Source organism: Trachemys scripta, chromosome 1 (assembly GCF_013100865.1).
Source record: "Trachemys scripta elegans isolate TJP31775 chromosome 1, CAS_Tse_1.0, whole genome shotgun sequence".
Lineage (NCBI taxonomy): Eukaryota > Metazoa > Chordata > Testudines > Emydidae > Trachemys > Trachemys scripta.
This window is the reverse complement of record NC_048298.1, coordinates 122,205,861-122,220,301: the sequence shown is the minus strand read 5'-3', so window position 1 is coordinate 122,220,301 and position 14,441 is coordinate 122,205,861. Positions and strand designations below refer to the sequence as shown.

The window sequence follows — 14,441 nt, the reverse complement described above, 5'->3', positions numbered from 1 at the left end:
GGCTCTCTAGTTACAAGGCTTTCTCCCTCCAGATTTCAAGGGCCTGCTGGAAACAATGGAGGTGTTAGAGCTTCTAAAAACGTTGCAAGAATCCTAAGAAACTGTGAAGCAGACAAAATATAGTGGTCACTAGTAGCTGGAGGGTTACCATATTTTAGGTTCCCAAAAAGAGGACACTGCCATAGGGAAGGAGTGAGAGGAGGAGGAGCTGTGCACACGAGCGCTTATGCCAGCAAAACTTATGTCGCTCACCCCCAAGCAACGAAAGTTTTGCTCACATAAGCACTAGCGTAGACATGGCCTTAGTGAGCTTCCTGTTAAATTAGTATCCTGGTCTGTGAGCATGTTGGCCTTTGACCCCTTTGTTTATTTAGACAAGGATATCATCGCCAGCAAAGTAGGAAGCACCTTCAACCACACTTTTCAGTGTAGGGCAGTAGAGGCTTAACTGTGAATTTCCTTTATTTTATTGATATATCTCACAGCATAAGGCTCAGAGTGTAGGTTTAGAGTTAATTTCTTTTGTTCTTTGAAAGTAAACTTTAGTTGATTATCATGCATTTATGTAATTAGTGTAATTAGTACTAACTGCGTAATTAGTATAAACATGTGTAATGACATAAATGAACATGTAATTACAACATGAAATAGTTTAATAAGGATTTTTACAAAGCCATGTGGAAAGATGTACTGCACATTTCCAAAAGCATGTGTCAATATCTGGTGGTACAGAGTACAGAAGGTAGGATTATTTAACGCATGCATTATATATGCACAATGTAAGCACTTGCTCCTTTATTTATCTTAAAAGCACAAAACATAAATAGAAATTTTGATAGAAATTCTGTAAATAAATGTCAGTGATGAAAGATTGGAATTCACAATTAAAAATATAGCAAATACAGTAGGACCATGCTAATTCTTACTAATGGCAAAGAATCCCATTGTGGATTGCTCAGTGTTACAAATAAGTGAACAAACTGTTAAAAAAAAAGATATTGTACTTTAATGGATTTGTATAAATGTAGTTTTAATTATGATAAGATTTCATAGCATACTGTTAAATGTACAGTAGTACACTTGGTAAAAGTAATGAAGCCTTCTATCTCAGGTTACTTGGCTAGCTCCCATTACTGCAGTATCTGAGCACCTCACACGTTCTTTAATGTATTTAGCCTCACAACACCCCCGTGAATTGGAGAAATAATATTGTTTCTGTTCTACAGATGGGCATCAGAGACTTTAAAAAGTATGGAGGTGCTTGAAGATGCAGATAGGCACATAGTGGGATTTTCAAAAGCAGGTGGGGCCTAACTTGCATTGATTTTCAATCTATTTTTGAACATCTGCATTTTTAAGCATCTATGTACCTTTAAAAATCTGGCCCTAAGTGCTTTGCCCAAAGGAATTGCACCTGGATCTCCCAAACCAAGGCTTGTGTCCTAACTACTGAGCTATGCTTCCTCTTTAAGGAAGTACCCACTCAATTTTTGTTGATAAGTTGGGGAGAAAATTGGTTTGTTTTAAAGAGATGTGAGTTGCAAAAACGGATCACAATATTACCAGATCTAGGTCCCTGATTCAGCAAAATACTTAAGCATGTGTGTATTTTGGCATTACTGACTGCTTGAGTTGCCATTGAAAGTAATGCACGCTGTTAAATACCTTTTTGAATTGGGGCCTAAATGTAAAACTGATGTATAGAGCTTGTCAAAAAAAAAAATGTGTACTAAAAGTTTGTTTCATTAAAAAATGTCCTCTTTAAGAAAACAAAACTTTTTGCAAAAACTTCCTGACAGTGAAATTTTCCATTTTTGGCAGTTTTCCATGACATTTTTAGCAACATTTTAATAAAAAAATTAAGATTTTATTAAAACTATATGGAAAAATTTTGGCTGCTGAATACACAGTTCTTGGTAAATGAAAAAAGTTGATAATTTCAGTTAAAATTTTAATTAGAAGTCACAGAAAATGTTGCCAAAAATGTTCACAATGAATCCTGGAAAATGGAGAAATCTTCATAATTTTGAAATTTTTAGCAGAATCAATTTCCTGTTGTTGTTTTTCAATAAGCTCATTTCTTACTCATTTCCTCAGTGTAGTTTTCTTGCGCTATTTTTTACCGCACAGTTAAAAGAAAATACTACAGTGAAAGCAGTTTACTCCTCCTACCTACAGAGGAAAGGAACAGAGAGATTGATGCTTCAGTTTTAAACACATTTAAGGGGCTGATATACCATGGAGATGAGTGTGAAATGAGAACCTGGATAGACTGAATTATCACTTTTATGGATTAGTGCAGTGAGAATTAGCAATTTTCCATTGTAGCTCCTCAGATTTTTGGAAAAATGCATAGCAGTGGAGGTAGTGTTTTGAGTGAAATTCAGTGGAGCACATCATTATGAAAAAGTGAAGCCCATAAAAATACATGAATAATATCCGTTAAAGAAATACAGCTCGTACTGAGGTTTTTAAAAAAGAAATTGTCTTGCAGACATCTATAAAGATCTAACTCCTCTATCCTTAATAGTGAGTCCATTTAATGAATCCTGTGCATATGTTAAATAACTATGCTATCATTAATACTGTTAGAAAAAATTATTAAAATACTTTTTGTAATAATTATTTAGCAGGGGTTCCAATCTCAATTTAATTTTAGATTCAAGAGATTGACACTTTGCCCCTCCTCACAATTTAATTTTCAGGTAATATCATATGCATTTATGGCTCTGCTATGAGAATTTAATCAAATATTGACTGTTCAAAATTTCTAAGCCTGAAATTAAAAAGTCGATTAAATCACTATAGGTAAGGTTTATCATGCTGTAAAGTTAACTCCCAGCTTCTCTCATCAGGTGCTGCTTGTAATTCAAATCTATTGACAAAATTCCCCTGTCAGATCTACACAGTGGATCTCAGATCAGATATTCTGCTTTTCCTTCATGTGCAGGACCCCCCACTGATACCAGTTGGTGTTTCATATGTGTAGGGAGTGCAGATTATTGGAGTTAAGATTTGTCATGCAAATCTGTCAGTTGGTTATATGCCCATCATCACCACAGTAGCTGAAGAGGCAATTGAATACCAACTATCATCCATCTTGCTAGTGCTGAGATGCCACTTACCCATTTTTTATCTATGGCAAGCACTGCACCTTGAGCAGACTATGTGGTCTGGCAGAATGAGTATAGAAGTATAGGCAGTTAGGAGTTCCCCAATTCCAATCCTAGCTCTGCCATTGCATCACCGTGTGGTCTTGGGCATATCACTTCACCTTTCTGATAAAGATTTTTAAAAGGAACAAAAAGGATATAGGCACCCAACTCTGCCCTTTGTGCCTCCTCAGTTGCAGTTTCTTCATATGTAAAATTAAGATGATAATATTTACTAGATGTGAAAATCAGAATTCTCATCACACTGGAAATTCTGGTATTTCAGCTTTGGTTTCATCCCTAATAGGGACAAAAAGTCAAAATGTCAACATTTTTCACAGAATGAAGACTTGAATTTTCACTTAGGAAATGTCTAAATGTTACATTTTGATGCTTTTGATTAAAACAAAATGAATCTAAACATTTCATTTGGAGTCAGTCTGACAACTGCACCTGTAAATTCTTATGTTTATATCATTGGATTTTGGTAAATCTATGCGTATTACCAAGGCTCATGTAATCATGCATGTAGGATATGTCTGTTCGCATATAACTGAAGCAGATCGTCAGTTGAAATTCACATTGTTATATATTTATTCAAAAAGTAGAATTTTCTAAAATCCCTAAATAGTGTTTATTCTGGCAAAGCTGGCATTTTTTTTTACAGTTGTTATCATAGGATGCAAAACTAAACTTTCTTAATTTTTCCCTAGAAAATTGCCTTTATGGTAGCATTAGGCCTGGTTACAACAGAACACTTGGAAGGTAAGTTTTACAGTTACACTTTAGTATGTAATCTGGTCTGTTCTCCATACTATGCTGCAGACAGTAAGAATCAATGAGGAATCTGTCTACAGAAAGCTGAAGGATTTGGTAAAATCTTACTAATGCTCAACTGTCCCTCTCATCTTAAAAACAATGGGTCAGAGCCCCTGGCTCTTGCTTAGCTCTCTTTGTGTGCCTCATGGGGAGAAGCCATTAACCCCTCAGCTGGGACGCCTGGCATAATGGGTCAGGAGGGGTCTGGCTAGAATGCTCTGCTCTCAAGCAGTCCCAGCTGGTAGATGACCCCTTGAGAACTGTTACGAGGGTCAGAGGTTACAAAACCTAAAGTCCACCAAAGCTGTGACCAACGCAGATCTGGGTAGTGAATCAGAGAGCCAATTTACCCACCCTTTCTGCAGGCAGATTTCCTCCCCTCCCCCAATCCACTTGCTGCACCAACTGGAGAGCTGGCACAGTGGACAGTCTGGGCCAATGTCCATCTTTCAGTGTGTGTTTGATCCCTATGTGTTCTGTAGTCCCATGATCAATGTATAAGGGCATTTAGATGAAATTTAAGATTTTGCTTTATTGTGGTTGCAAAAAAATCTTTACTTGGATTGATTTCCCTTATGCTAACTTTTTTAAATATTTATTCAAAAAGTGAGCTAATTTGCCATGTTGGATTCCACAGAGAAGAGCTGCATATTTTCCGAGGTTCTTGCGTACAATATAGAACAAACACATGAATTCAGTGCAGCAGCCAGATACCGTTGACCTTTCTCTTGCAATCTTCAAAAATAAACGGCAAGAATTAACAGATTTGTGCGTCTTTTTCTGTTGTGAAAGTGTAGATGGGGAAAAGTGGTCTGATTTGCACATTTGCTGCAGGTGTGAAACAGAGTTTTTGGGCAGCAAGGGGTAGAGATCCAAACATTAACTACAAATTTCAGGCAGTGGGTTTTTTTTTCCTATAAAAACTTGGGCCCAAATCCACAGCAGATATAAATTGGTATAGTTCCATCATAGTCACTGGGGCTTATGCCAGCTGAGAATCTGGCCTTTGATTTTGCATGATTGAATCATAAATTACTAAGTAATTTATTAAGCTCCTATCTTATGGCTCCAATTCAGGAAGATACTTAAGCATATGTCTAACTTTCAGTATGCGAGTAGTCTTAGGGCTTGCCTACACGTTGGGGTTGTGTGCTCTACGGCGGGGGGGGGGGGGGGGGGGGGGGGGGACGTACTTTCTAAAGCACACTAATGTGTTATGCATTAATTGGTCCATGTAGCCCTGCTGGTGCGCACTAGAGGTTCTCCAGAGGGCTTTAATGTAGTACTGTTTAAAACAGCACTACAGAGCACCCCAGGGAACTTTTAATGCACACCAGCAGGGTTTACATAGACCAATTAATGCACATGTTAGTGCACTTTAGAAATCACACCCTGTAAAGAGCATTACCCCACTGCGTAGACAAGCTCTTAGTAAAATCAATGAGACTACTTATGCTTAAAATCAGGCATATACTTCAGTATCTGAGTTAGAGCCTGTGTTACCACTGGAAAATTTGATTTTTATGTATTTTTAATAAAACCACTCATCTTCCTATTTCTCTAGTACATTGATTTTTTTTATTTAGTACATCAGGGAGACCGTAGCATTTTAATAACAATATCATGCCAAAATATGCAGTAGGTTTTCTTTAATTTTGTTGCTCGTTTTTCCAGAGTGGCTTTTCTCTTTATATTTGCATTTTAGAAAATTATCTAGTGTCCTGAAGACTGAAAATTTGAAAGCAGTTTCAAGAAAGTTTAAGACATCAGCTTTCCTAATCCTTAATGGAAATAGATTGAAATGGAAATTAATCAAGAGCATTTTTTGCGCATCTCTTATAATTCAAAAAGTACAGATGATGATTGCAAGTTTTAGTCAGAGATTATTCATGTTCTCTTTTATATTTGAGGAAAATGGGGCAGAATCTGAAATTATGATAAAGTGCAAACTAAAATTATTCAAAATGATGCTCTTCATATCATAATTCTTTTGCCCTTTGGTTTCATTAAAACATGCTAATTCAATGCCACTATGTTGAAAATACCAGGTAGCAGCCAATTTTTTTCCCTTATATTGTAAGTGCAAAGACTTACATTTTTGAATCTACATACTATTCTAATCCTGCAAAATCAGTCCCTTTAGATAAATTCACTTTTTTTAATATTCCTACTACTTCAAAATAAATGGCTCCATACATAGCCATTTACTGTGGAAAGGGTATTTCTTCACAATTAGTGGTGATTACAACTGTCAAAGAAAAGTACCTCAATAGATTTCACACTCCTGAGATTTTATTATTTCAGTCCTCTGTCATATTTACTCTTACCAGTCAATGCTGTTTGTCAGGCAGTATTGGTCATTAAATTCAGCTTATTTTTAGTGTTTCTAATGTGGTTAGCAATTTTATGCTTTTGGAAATAAAAACGCAAAGCATATTCAGACTGGATCATTAAAACTTATTTGATATCATTACTCTATTATGTAATATCTTTTTCCTTCCTTTGTATTGATTTACTTTGTGGTCGAGAGCCCTAGACAACTTATGGGCTGTGACCCACTTCTGCAGCATATGCGTCAGCCTAGCAACCCTTCCTGCTAACTTCCAGAAAAGTTTCTTTCCCTTCATTGGGAACAGCACACTGCTCTGCAGAAAGTCAACCTGAGTCACATGCACCCTCTTTTGAGGGTTTAAGTAGTAAATGGAACACACGAACCGTGTGTTGGATTTTTGTAAGAAGTACATATCACTCAGGATACATTGTCAATATAGGCTGCATAGACCAATTTAAAAGAGATGCTAATTGGTGATGGTGGTAGTGGACTGATGCTTCCCTGGGGACAAAGCTGATTTCCAATCAATGTGTTGCTGATGTATGACACCCACCTAAAGTATTTCTTTTTAGCTTTTTCTTTAAAAAAATAAATATACATATATACATACTTGTGGCATTGGCGGTGAGAACCAAACATTTCACCAGAGTGGGTCACCAGCGTGCATCCTGGATCCAGCATCAGTGACAAAAAGTTGTTACAATCTGGTGACTGGGCGTGCCCCGTGAGGGACTTGAGCTTAGTTTTCTCAATCCAGTTCCTACTGAATGAGTGTCCACATCAACAAAACCTCCAGCACACTTGTTGGCAACCTCCGCTAAAGCCAAAGGCTGGATGGGCATTTGGGGTGAACTAATTTCTTGCTACTAGAGATAGCCCCTTATGGTCATGATATCATGACATTGAGGAAAAGTTTGCACAGCTGCTGCCTGTAAATACATAGACTTCAGTCTCTAGCATTTTTCATCAGGACTAACAATGAGAAAAGATAGTGTATGTAAGCCTCAGTTTTTCCAGAAGTGACTAGTGATTTTCAGTATCCAACTTGACACGTTTCAGGAGCCTGATTTTCAGAAAGTGCTGAGTCCCCAGAAATGGTGCATCCAAGATTACTAGTCGATTTGAAAAATGAAGGCTATAAAATACACTGACCTAATAAACATCTTTCTCCATTTTCACAAGCAGTTTGCAAAGAATAAAGTGAAATACACCAGGTGAAATCCTGGCCCTATTAATTCAATGAGGTCAGGATTTTACCCTATCTACATACAGAGATTACATACCGCATTACTTTTCACAGCCAATGTTAGTCCTAAATCCCTTTTAGTGTAGGAAAACAAGAGTTTTCCTGTGTTTCCCTACTTCTAAACAGGACTATGATTCGGTGCATCTGGAGTTCCAATTATGATGATGACCTTAGAAGACCTTACTTCTGCCTCTGACAATAACAAAGATACTGCATTCTATGCACTAGATCATAATATTGTCATATGCTATGGACAGACAAATTATCAGTCCATAGTTAAGATTGAATTTAGCTTCTTATTATGATCCTGATTTTCATCACCCTCCTAACCTGACGAAAACAAAACCAATATAAAGTAAAATTTCAAAATATCCCTGTGATTTTTACTTGATACAACTTGCAAGAGATATATGTTTGATATGCTCTTTTTTTTAAATAACAGATATTGGTAGTGTTTTGAAAGCCAGCTGATGGTGCTTTCTAAATATGTTTCTGAAGGGATCATAATAAAATCTTTTAGTGCAGAGCAAGCCTATTTTGGAGGAAGATGAAATAAAAGTGCCTGTGTTTGAATTTTATAAGAAAGGCTTAGTAATATCAGACCTTGAACTGCAGCAACTATCAATGATGAGGCAACCCAATTATACTGTAGAAACTGAAATCGAACACAATGCCCAAGGCATTGGGGGCAAGAGCATCTTGCTTAACAAGTTAGATCTACATTTTTCCCCGATGAATGAAAAACACACAATGAACTTTTCTTTCCATGGTTACAGAAATCCAGAGCAAGCGTCAGGAAAGAAAGAGAAGAAGCACAGCAAATCCAGCCTATAGCGGACTCTTGGAAACTGAGGTACTTTATCATTCACTTTTTAAACACAGTTCTATTCTATGCCAATAAAAGGCTTAAGTACTTCTTATTGCAAAAGTACATATGAATGAGGAACCTCATCTACTTAAAAGAGAGATTGATGGGGGAGGGGGTATGAAACAAACATGTTTTATCTCAGTTTCTAGGCAACAGCTTTTCACATCAGAACATCATTTGGCTCTAACTGGAACCCTTGTTGATGGTCTGAGCAGAGGCCAAAAAAGGCTAAATAAACATGGGACCTAATTACTTTCTTTCCCATAGAGAAGGGTCTTTCCAGGTCAGGACTGAAGAACAGTGATGGGTCAGTGAGTTGAAACTTGCACTGCTGCTACACATGTAATACTTGTCAGTGAAAAAGCAGAGAAGACAATCTCGCCCTTTCATGAGCAGTTATTAACTAATGTGCCTATGGGTCTTGTTGATAGTAAAGGAACTCTGAAGTGAAACCCTGACATCTAACTTCTGCTCTTTTATTCCAGTACTACCGTATTCACACCAATGAGATTTCGGAGGTGTAACAAAATTTGACCCTAGTCTAGCCTTTGATTCAAAGCTTGGGTTGTTTAAAAAAAAAAATTACAATTTTGACTTTCTGATTTTGTTCTGATAATGGTAAAATATTTTGAAAAGGTTAAAAGCATTTCATCTATCATGTAGATTTACTTTTATCTCATTAAAATTAATATTTTAATGTAATAAAAGTTAACAAAATGAATTATATAATTTTTTATCATATTAAAATGAAATATGTTGACAAGGGAGCTATTAGACATTATCTAAACAAAATGTTATGATAGTTTTCAATTAAAAATTTTCAGAATCTTTGTTCCACAGGGAATTTGGAAATTTTACCGTTCAGTTGTAATTCAGAATAAAAAAATTGAAATCTCACATAGAATGGAAATGTTGGTTTCTGGCAAGCTCTACATATAAGCAACATTTATTAGTTTTTCCTGTGTGCCATAAACCAAAGGACATGGATTTTGCTTAACAAGTTATCAGCAATACAGACTCTTGGCTTAACCAACTTTTTGAGATTTCCGGTTATTTTGGCCAATGTGGTAGAGGGGAGGTAGCTGATTGTTGAGAGAAGGGAACTGATAGGCAGAATGTAAATGGGTTGTTGAGTGACTTATCTGTGAGGAAGGTTGGTCTTGCGGTTTACGGCAGTGGAGTGGGTTTCAGGAGACCTGAATTCTATTCCCAGTCTTGCCCCCACAGACTTGCTTTGTAACCTTGGGCAAATCGCTTAATCTCTTTCTGCCTCAGTTATCCCTATTTTACAGATGGGGAATGTTGATGCTTCCTTTTCCCCACCCCTTCTATCTTATTAATTCAAACTGTGAGCTCTTCAGGGTAAGGACTGTCTCTTGCTATATGTACATATAGTGCCCAGCACAACAGGGACCTCAGTATTATTTGTATTTTATTTGTGTTGTCTTATATAAGGTCCATTTGGCTTGAAGTTTACTACTACTGGATTGTTTAAAATGTATGTTGCATGGTTTTTTTGGTCCTAATCTGAGGAGTATTTTTGAGAAACTAAATTGTATAGGGTTGATGAGGAGGTTAATACATTTATCATATCCTAGTTCTTGGTTCTTATTAGACTTATTCTCAAAAGTATATCCTGAAGTGAAGAATAGCATGTAGAAAGAATCTTAAAATGAGAGATTCATGTGGCTGACCAGCTCTGTCCTTATTAAGAGCTGTCATTCAGGACTGACCATAGGGAATGTCATTCAAATAAAATGGAAGCAGACGGTTTTCCTCCAATCAATTAGCTTCGCAGATTGATTTACTAATCAGTGAGCTGAGGTATTTTGTGGCATTTTTCAGGCATTTTGGTGCAGCTTAATTTACAACTGATCTAGTGGATGATCTTTAATTCATGATTGTTTAAATTGAAATTGCATATACATTACACTTCTTACTTGCCCCCTCCACCAAACTGCAGGAGGCAAGAAAATGTGCTTCATTGTGCTGTTAACCTCCTTGATTGTGACTATGCAGTTGGTGTTTCAAATTGGACTTCTGTTTCTGCTGCTACATCTCTGCCCAGAAGCGTGTTTGGGGGTTTTATGCTGTTAAGAAATTATTCCATTCTTCCATCCTGGGTAGTATATTTTTTAAAACAGAAGGAAGGCTGTGTTTCAGGCTGAATGTTTGCTGAAGGAACAGATGTCAGCTGAAAATTCATTAGCCATCCAGACATTCATGTATTCTGAAGAGCATGACATTAGAGAGCAGTTTACTAACCACTGAATAAATCATTTGTTAGAAAGAAAACTCTGATTTTTCTGAATGTAGGTTCAACAACATATATTGGAGGAGTACAGCACTCTTAAAATCTCACAGCAGAGGAACTGGATGGGTCAGGAAAGCAACTACGGTGGATGGAGACAGCTGAGTTAAGGGAAAGTGGGTGGGTCAGCTTTTGTGGCCTGCATCATGCGGGAGGTCAGACTAGATGATCATAATGGTTCCTTCTGACCTTAAAGTCTATGAGTCTATGAGTCTATTATTCTCTAGATTACGAACCCAGGTTTCTAGTGACCAATAGCTGTTACCCTCTGGTAACTGGCTGGGATGTTGTTTGGTTGTCTCAGTCAAGTTCCTAGTGAACAGGTGTCCATAGGTTTGAAATTCTCTCAGACTGAAATGACCTCTGACACCCTAAAGGCAGTACACATTAATGTTTGGGGGGAAATATTTTCCCAAGGCCTTTGTGTACAGCTTGCAATCAAAATTTACTTGTATCAAATTCAGATAATTGTCACACAAAGTGGTGACTTCTTTCCCCCTCCTGTGGGAAGTTCATCACCAATTCTATTGACACTAATAAAAGTGTTGTCTCGCAGCAACAATTTAGTACATATTGGTTTATGATAAATGTTGTTTGGATGCCAGGTTTTTTAGTACTGTTTACAGACCCCAGGAACCACTCCTGAAGCCCAATCAATAATGTTGGTAATTTTCATTTACCGCTTGTTAATAAAATCTAATAAAGTTGGTCTATAAAAACCTTGCTAGAAGATAAATAATGCAGCTGTATATGGCTTAGTTGACCATCTGAGGAGCCTTAAGCAGCCTATATTCTGCGTCTCAGAATTAGCTTTTTGAGTACTGATTATGCATGAAGGAAATTCCTTAGAGACTGATGGTAGAAAAGCATAAGAGAGCCAGAGCTCTTGAGATGACGGTATGGCTTCTTTTCTCTCCCTTTGCAGCGGAAACGCCTTGCATCAAATTATTTGAATAACCCGTTGTTCCTTTCAGCAAGAGGTAAGTATTTTTAAATGAATACGTTGCTATTATGATGTGGTATTAAATATTTATTAGTTGTATTTGTTATTAATTACTTCTGGAGTACCATAGGGTGCATAGCTATACATAGATGCATAGATGGTTACACAGCAAAACAAAAGTTAAAGTTAAGGGGTCATAAGGATATAAAGCCTGATCCCCCAAAGCCCTGGAAAATCAGTGGAAGAACAGGTTTCTAGTTTTGTAGAGAAAAAGAAGATGTTAAGGAGGCAGTATTGCCAATCCCAAATGTTCAAAAACGATGGGCTTAGATTAAAAAAATAAATTAGGGGATCTTTTAATTTATCTCTGGTTTTCAGCTTTTAGGATTCACATTTTCCAGCTGTGCTCTATAACTATTAGATATAGAAACTTAGTTTTCAAAGAAAAAGTGAAATTCTCATGTACTTAATGAGTCCGGGAGCTGGAGCTTTAAGGAAAACACCACATTTCTGTAAGATTTCATGATAAAAACAAGTTGGCAACACTGAGAGAAATTTGGAGAAGAAAAGTAATGGCTCATGGGAAGAAGGAATAAGTGGCAGGCATAAGGTGCAGCGCGAGAAAAGGCACAGAACCAAGAGTGGAAAAAGGGAAGAAAGACGGAAAGTTGAGGAGAGAGGATTAAACAGAGCATAGAAGGGAACAAAAATTGCATTGTAGGGGGAACAGTGCTGTGTAGAACTGAGGATGAGGGGCTCGAATACATTGCAGAAGAGGAGAGGAAGACTGTACAGAGATGTGAATATTTCTTACCCCTGATACAGCTGCTACAACTTAGATTCTACTGTAAATGCACACTGTAGTATTTTAGAGGTACTTTTATCCTTTTTCAACAACAAAAATTTATTTTTAAGTATTAAGGTGCAATTAGAAGTGCCATTTTAATACAGATGCAAAGTTGTGACCTGCTTTGGTCTTTTCTTCTTATGTTGCTGATATCAAATTTTCCTTACTCTTCTTATACAACTTAAAATTGATGCCTATGTTTCCCTGTAAACACATGCCTAGAGAGAACATTAGCTAGGTTACTCTCAGACCCCCAGTAAATGTCCTTATTTCCTCTGTGTGTCCATGTTTTTAGACAGGTGACAAAGCTTCAGTGGCATGACTGTCACAAAACTGCTTGGGATATGACACTGTTTTACCTTAATTGTTAGTTATTTTAGTAAGCCCTATAACAATGCTTCCTAATACCTAAAATCCCTGTTGTGGTGCTGAACAATCTCTCCATTGTCTGTCTTCATTACATAGCTCACAGCTTTAGTTATTGTATATTTGTATTGTGATATCACCTAGGAGCCCCAGTGATGGACCCCATTGTGCTAGGCACTGTACAAACACAGAAAAACAAGACAGCCCCTGTCCCAAAGAACTTACACTCTAATCTAATTGTCTTCATTGCGTAGCTTACCACCTTGCTTATTATACCGTCCTCCCTTTAAAAATACTTCTCCGTTTAGGTCATTTCAGCAGGTAGAAGAGGAAAAAGTGGACACTTAGAGTAGGCCAACTTTATTGACAAATGCAAACTATTTATTTTTGAAAAGCATTGTATATTTGTTAAAGAAAACTGTGTGCAGGAAACAGCTCTTCCTTTACAAAAAATGTAGGAGAGAATGGTGCTTGTGATATTCTCGGTGAAATGTCAATTATTCAGAGTTTGTTTATTGGGAAAAATCTCTTAGCTGAAATGAGGTCATGTCCCTGATGTGCATCGCCTATATCAAAAAACTCTCCAATTATCCACGCCTCTGCTTATCTGGATAACTTTCATGTCCCCCGTTCATCTGAATAATCATAGTTTCACTGTGCTCCGTGTGTGCGTGCATGCATACAGGTGGTGCTTTGGGCATGTGGATCAAATTCTGTCTGCCAGATGTATGTAAACACACACCAGATAATGTGTGATCAGAAAAGGAGTACAAGAAAGAAGTTTCCACCTCACTTCTGTCTCCCTAACCCAAAGGAAGACTACTCCATCAACTGACTTACAGGAGCGGAGGAGAGACATTCTAGGGCTTTTCAGTGAGGCATTCTGCCCAAGTGTTTTGTGACTCAGCAATGGAAATTACAGACTTGCTTTTGTGGAAAAAAAAAATTAAAGAATGAATTTTTTCCAAACAGTTTCTTGAAAAATGCAGTGTATTTTTCAACCACCTCTAACTACTCCTTCCATCAGGCTTGGTCTACAACCATTAAAGAGTCATTTAAGCGATAGACCAAAACATGACACACATTTTTGATATGAGCGATTCTGATGTTGAAGGGTTGATGATAATATAATGCCCGATCCTGCAAGGTGTTGAGCATTCTAGCCATGAGTCAGAAAAGCACTTAAACACATGCTTAACTGTAAGTCAATGGGACTACTCCTGTACTAAAAAGGTAAGCACCTGCTTAAGTGCTCTGCTGGTTGGGGGCCAGAGTGTTCGGCCTTGAAAGAGTCAAACCCTTAAAGAAGATTTTTTCCTATCTAGTTAAGCCTGGACAGGTCCTATCCATTGGAGGTTTAGGAGAGACATCAACCTTTTGGTACTATGAAATTTTTTAACATCTTCAGCATTTAGAGTTTCAGGTGCCCAATTCCTAAAACCTAAATAACATGCAGCTCTGAATACTAAAATATTCATTGGTGCTATTTCAAGGGTCACTCTCTCATGTCCACATTAAAATAACTGGCTATAATGCTCCCCCCACCCCCTCTTCTTT

The 14,441-nt window shown here is 37.3% G+C and overlaps 1 protein-coding gene across 5 annotated transcripts in view; it reads left to right on the top strand.

The window, feature by feature from the left end:
- Window positions 1–14,441, top strand: part of PHF21B (PHD finger protein 21B) — a 229,688-nt gene that overhangs the window by 206,124 nt on the left and 9,123 nt on the right. For all 5 annotated transcript variants that reach the window (XR_004647454.1, XM_034783912.1, XM_034783902.1 and 2 more), the window contains 3 exons: window positions 3,866–3,917; window positions 8,326–8,402; window positions 11,654–11,708. Coding sequence is in view for 4 of the 5 variants with exons in the window: in XM_034783912.1 (XP_034639803.1) it covers window positions 3,866–3,917; window positions 8,326–8,402; window positions 11,654–11,708 (184 nt within the window). In the remaining variant the exon portion in view is untranslated. The remainder of the gene's footprint in view (window positions 1–3,865; window positions 3,918–8,325; window positions 8,403–11,653; window positions 11,709–14,441) is intronic.